Below are 6099 nucleotides of genomic sequence, written 5' to 3' on the forward strand. Positions count from 1 at the left end.
ATGCTACCATACATTAAACTTATTCCACATTTTTAGATTCAGATTTTACAACAAAATAAATGATCAACAACATGTAACGCATTATTGACCAAACTATCCAGCTGTGTGTGGAGTAGTATTTTTGATGACTTCTGTACCGTCACTTAGTGTAAGTAAAATTTTGAATGTATCGACGTACAGTACGTTTAGATTCTGTTTGTAGTGTGACATTAACAGTTGGATTTAAAAAACAAAAACAAAAAACAAACAGGCATGGCAGCACACACTGAATGCATTTTGTAAATGAAATTAAGGTAACATTTGAGGTATTGCACAGGCCTACTGGCAGATTACAGTGTGCCAGTGTGCTGCACAGATCCTGGCACATGTTGGAAATCACATTTCCCCTGTGATGCAGATGCTGTCAGTACTAATAGAACTTGAAGACGAAGTTTTAAAGTATGGAACAAAATCAGTCATCTCTCAGTCAGTCTACCCTGCCAATAATGAATTTCAAAATAAAATCCTACTGGTGTTTCCCATGATCAAATTTTAGTCACAGGGTGCAGCCTGCTGCAGTGTACCGTGATCTCTTTGAGGTCCTTGTCCTGTAGATTCTGCAGAGGGTCAATAAAGTTTTGCTTGACGTTTATGTCCAGGGAATCCTTCACATCCGCCATCTGCCTCATTGCCTCACCCATATCCACCAGAGCACAACCTACAGGGTAGAGAGAAATGCAAATTCACCCCTAAAAAGTATTTCTGGTTTCCAGCAAGCTGCTTAACTTGTAAATACTTTCCAAGTAGCCTATAAGCTATACAAACAACTTTATTTCTAGCCCCCTGCTGCATGCGCATCCTTGACTGAAACACTTCTCAGCTGCTATTTGAGAATTTCAGGAACATGAGAATCTGTACCAAAGACAGAGTCCTCTCCCAGTTCATGACCATAGCGCAGCATGCAGTCTCCCAGCAGGCCTTCCGTCTGAGGGTAGCCCGTGGTCTTCACCTGCCCACGGATCTTGGACACTGTGTTCAGCATGTTCAGTTTGGCTCGAGACGCTACGAAGGAAATCATGAAATATACCACATACTAGGTTCAGCTTGCAAAACATAACAATGCATTACTTTGTTGCATTTGTGGAAAAAAAGAGCAGCAAATTCTATAACAAAATAACACATCATCCATCTGTTTTACCTGGGTTAGGCTGGAGGTATTCTGTTGTTTTGGACAAGAGGTCTAACACTGACTTGTTGGTCACTTCAATTTTCTGGTGGGAGATATAAGAATGGTTAAAAAAATAAGAGATGCTGAGGTTATGTGTGAGTGTTGTCTCCTTTTGAAGAATACCTGAAACATTATGTTCAGTCTATGTGTAAGGTGTCCAAGCTCATGGGTTTATGCATGTAGTCGCATGTTGCTTTTTAATGATACAGTCTCTTTTCAGTCAATTTTTGGGAATTTCTGTCATTTCCACTCAGCTTTTATAGTGAGGGGATTCTGATAAAGGTTAGCAGCATTGCAGAAAGTTTCAAAAGTTTTAGAAACTGAATACTGAGTTTCTCTGTGACCCGGCCAAAAATGTCATACTGTTATATTAACATTTATAAATCACAGCAAATCACACTAACTGTAACCAAAAACCAAAACCACTTAATTGTGTTGACATTGTAAATATGTGTATATGTAAAATCTTGTTCTTGATTTCTCACGATTGTCGTGTTTTAGGTATTTTTGAGTAGTTTTTCAGAGAATCCTTATGGCTGAAATACAGGTATTTCCCCCATTGTGGGATTAATTATGGGAGTAATATTTTTGTCCTTGATTTCTTGATCTCTTGAATACTATATCTTGTCTTGTTCTTAGGTATTTTGATTTGTTCTCAGGGATTAATTGTCAGAGGATCATTTTTGTTCTTGACTGTCAAATACTCTATTCTGTCTGGTTTTAGGTACTTTGGAATTTGTCTCTCAAGATATGTGTGTAGTGTTTGTTCTTATGGTGTTTTGTTGCTGCTGGAACACAGGAATTTCCCCATGGTGGGATCAATAAAGTCCTACCTACCTACTATGAAGAAAGTCACTTTCGGCTTTTCCCGTTTAGGGGTCGCCACAGTGAATCGTCACACTGATGACTCGCATGTTGACATTTGGCACGCGTTTTACGCTGGATGCCCTTCCTGACGCAACCCTGATTCGAACCCGGGGCGCAGCGGCGAGAGCGCTGTGCCTTAACCACTAGCTTGTTCTACTTATTTGTTAGTGGCATGAGAGTTCAGAAAACCTGTAAACTCAAAGAGAAATCAGAAGTCCCTCCAGACAAGTGTTTATTCAGCTGGGGACAGGTCTGAATGAGTAAGGAAGCTCTTTCATCATCCTGTACTAAACTCACCCGTTCCATCTCCATAAAGTCTTCATCCAGCTTTGTCCCCTCTGCTCCACTGATCTTTTCACTGAGTAGCTGCACAGACAGAGCAGAGAAAAAGCTCATCAGATGTGTCTTATTGCTTTGGTAACACTTAGTGAATGCTGCTTCTGCTCTGAAAACTCAGCCCACTGTTTGATTTGACCTTTATTTTACCTGAAGGACCCACTGAGATCAAGATCTGTTTTTTGTTTGTTTTTGGTTCCAGTCTGGAGATGCAGTGATACTGATAGCCACACTAGCAGCCCAAACCTTCATGACACCAGATGCGTACAAACAAACCCTTACAAATGTAATCCAGTACAATTATTTGGATTCACAAGAGCACTAAACAGTCTGACGTTTAATGTCCACTTCTTCTGTTGTCATTTTGTCTTTTTTCAGAGGTCCAGCAACACTGTGTGACTTGATAGCCACCACTTACACTGGCTATGCCCTCAGAGTACACATTTTGAAGTTAGTGCCTTCGTGACGAGTTTGTAAGCGATTATGTAGGTTCATTTAGTTTAGACTACAATAAATGTACTCATAGGCTACAGTAAAGCCCAAACCATGTCTCAGCAGTTGTTGCATTATTCACCGTCTAGCACCTCCAGGATTAGTCTCTAGATGACACCACCCTCACAATCTGCCTGTGCTGTTCAGCTTGTGTTCTGATAGGTTCAAATACATTTCAGCTGAGCTGTGCAGTATCAGAAAAACAGTCACAGTCAAAAGTAATGGCAATGTCTGTTTGCAATGTCCTGATTTTCTGCATAAATTGGTCATGAAATGTGATCAGATCGCCACCAAAGTCACAAATATCAACAAACACTATTTCTAAGCGAATAAAACAAAGTCTTGATCTTTCATGTCTTTATTGAACACACCCATTAAACACACAAAGTGATGGTGGAAAAAGGTTATAACCAAAACAGGGAAATACATCAAGTAAACAGTTAAAACGCAACCATCTGTCACACCGACCACTGAACAAAGTAGTTCTTTTTACTGTGTGTAGTTTCCATTTGCTGTGTTTTATCATGGGTTGGAACCATTGTACGTATTGCCTACACCACATTTCAAGTGTATCCAGTAATTCCCTCATTGTCTGCAATTATAGTTTTGAGCTATTTTTTTCCTCACAGCAAGAAGGTTCTGGGTTCAAGTCCCGGCCGAGGCGGGAGTTTGCATGTTCTCCCTGTGTCTGCCTGGGTTCTCTCCAGGTACTCCAGCTTCCTCCCACAGTCCACAGGTTGATTACCCCTAGGAGTGAATGTGAGCCCTGTGATAGGCGGACGACCTGTTCAGGGTGGACCCTGCCTCTAAACCAGTGTCATCTGGGACTGACTCCCCCGCCTCCAACCATAGTCAGGAATAAGCAGTATAGATAACGGATGGATGGATAACAAAATAGATTATATATATAACCAACTACAGTTCTCCTGCTTTAAGCTGTTGGGGGCGGTTGTGGCTCAGGAGGTAGAGCGAGTTGTCTCTTAACTGGAAGATTAGCGGTTTGATTCCTGGTTTGTCCAGTCCACACACTGAAGTGTCCTTGAGCAAGACACTGAACCCCCAGCGGCTCCCTGTGATGTCACCGGTACGGGAATGGCCAAATAATGTGAAAGCACTGAGTGTGCTGTAATGCACAGAAAATCACTGTACAAGAATGAGACCATTTACATGCTGCTTTAAAATGTTCTCTTCAAACACAACAATGGTTTTGCCTCTAATTTATGAAAATACTTAAATGCACTGGTCACTGAGGAACCTTTTTCATTCCAGGACCTCCTCTCTTCACACTGATATGCTGGGTCATCAAGTGATACTCCAGGACAGGGGTGCCCAATACGTCGATTGCGATCGACCGGTAGATCGCAAAGGTAGTGTTGGTAGATCGCGTGCCATTCAAAAATAAATTAGATGTATCTGTCGTAATTCACGTGTCAAATGTTAACATGCGAACGGTCAGTGTGATGATTCACTGTGGCGACCCCTAAACGGGAAAATCAGAAAGTGACAATCATTCATATATAGCCTATCACCCATCCTCCCTATGGCATTTGCTACTTGATTGACATGCAGGGCAGCCAGTCTGAGATCTTGTCTTTTCTGACACATGAGTCACCAAACATGCACAGTCAACCACACAAGCTACTGCAAAACTCCAGTGAGCAAACTACCTTGTCAGCCTTCGAATTAATTTCTACTAAAGGGTATAAAATAAGTGGGGGAGCCAAATCAAGTAAGAAACCGGAAACGTACCGAAAACATTCCATGCTGAATGGGGGAAGAACTTTTTTTCGCGACGCTATATTTGAAGTGCATTTGCTTGATCTACCAATCTACCATCACTATTCTGAAGAAGGTAAATGTGGAGCAGCACTTTCAGACTGTTCATAAAAACTATGACACTCATTCAAACATATTTTTGTGTGTGTGTGTGTGTGTGTGTGTGTGTGTGCGCGCGTGTAGTATTTTTAGTGTAGGTCAATCATTTTGACTTGGTCATTTGAAAAGTAGCTCGCAAGGCGAAAAAGTGTGGGCACCCCTGCTCCAGGACCTCTTAATTTACAAATTAAGCACTGAATTCAGTCACTACATTTTATGCTGAGCAACAATAATGCCAACCTTACTACAGATTGTTAGACCCAGTCCAGGTGGGCCCACACCATTAACACTAACTCTGCCCCTCAGCAATGTGCACATCTAGAACATCTGTCACAGCCATGTCAGCTAAGGGCACAGTGTCTCCTCTCAGCCATACCAGCAGCCTCCTCACCACTGCAGCTGCTACTTCTTTCTTTTACTCCCTTTTCTCCCTTTCTCACAGTTTATCATGACTTTTTCTTGTGACTTGTTCTTACTCTGTAAAAATTGCAACTTAGTCAATACTGGAAATAAAAATACTTCAACATAATTACTAATTCTAGAATAGTCATTGTACACAAAATAACTGCTACAGTGATGACAGTAAATGTAATTTGTTACTTCCACATACGTACACAGGCAAATATCTTATTACAGAAAACAAAGTGAACTAGAGAAATGCATTTACTGTCAAAAATGCGTGTGTATGCTAATAAAAGCTGAAAGATTGTCCTGAAAATGCCTGAAATCAATTGCTGAAACAGCTGAAAGATAAGAAATAGCTGAAGTTCTTTGTTGAAACAGATGAGAAGAAATGGCTGAAGTTCCTTGTTGAATAATGTGAAGGATGAGATGCAATAAAGTAGGAACGGCCTTGAAGAGCTGAACATTTTAATACCTGAAATAGCTGAAATTATGCTGAAGTAGAATTTCCCATTCATTTTAATTGTGTAAAAGTTTCAAAATAAAGCTAAATATTTCAAAGGTATGAAGTTTAGAAAAATTCTGAAGAGAAGCATGAATCAAATCAAATCAAATCAAATCAAATTTTATTTGTATAGCACCAAATCACAACAAAAGTCATCTCAGGACACTTTACAAAGTAAGGTCTAGACCTTACTGTTATCAATATTATTACATAGGGAAAACCCAACAAATCCCCCTTGAGCAAGCACTTGGCGACAGTGGGGAGGAAAAACCCCCTTTAACGGAAGAAACCTCCAACAGACCCCGGCTCTTGCCTCGACCGGTTGGGGTGAGTGAATAGAGGAGAGACAAAAGAAGAAAAGCAACAAGACACAACAATCAAACACTGATCAGGTCGATGTGGCTGGTGACTGCTC

General features: G+C 40.8%; 1 protein-coding gene across 4 annotated transcripts in view; it reads right to left on the minus strand.

Moving 5' to 3' along the window:
* sh3gl3a (SH3-domain GRB2-like 3a) overlaps positions 1 to 6099 on the minus strand; it is a 37076-nt gene that overhangs the window by 14705 nt on the left and 16272 nt on the right. For all 4 annotated transcript variants that reach the window (XM_020624789.1, XM_020624790.1, XM_020624788.1 and 1 more), the window contains 4 exons: positions 2372 to 2440; positions 1178 to 1250; positions 898 to 1041; positions 564 to 697 (listed from right to left, as the gene is read on the minus strand). In XM_020624789.1, coding sequence (XP_020480445.1) covers positions 564 to 697; positions 898 to 1041; positions 1178 to 1250; positions 2372 to 2440 — 420 coding nt within the window. The remainder of the gene's footprint in view (positions 1 to 563; positions 698 to 897; positions 1042 to 1177; positions 1251 to 2371; positions 2441 to 6099) is intronic.

Source organism: Monopterus albus, unplaced genomic scaffold (assembly GCF_001952655.1).
Source record: "Monopterus albus unplaced genomic scaffold, M_albus_1.0 scaffold338.1, whole genome shotgun sequence".
Taxonomy (NCBI): domain Eukaryota; kingdom Metazoa; phylum Chordata; class Actinopteri; order Synbranchiformes; family Synbranchidae; genus Monopterus; species Monopterus albus.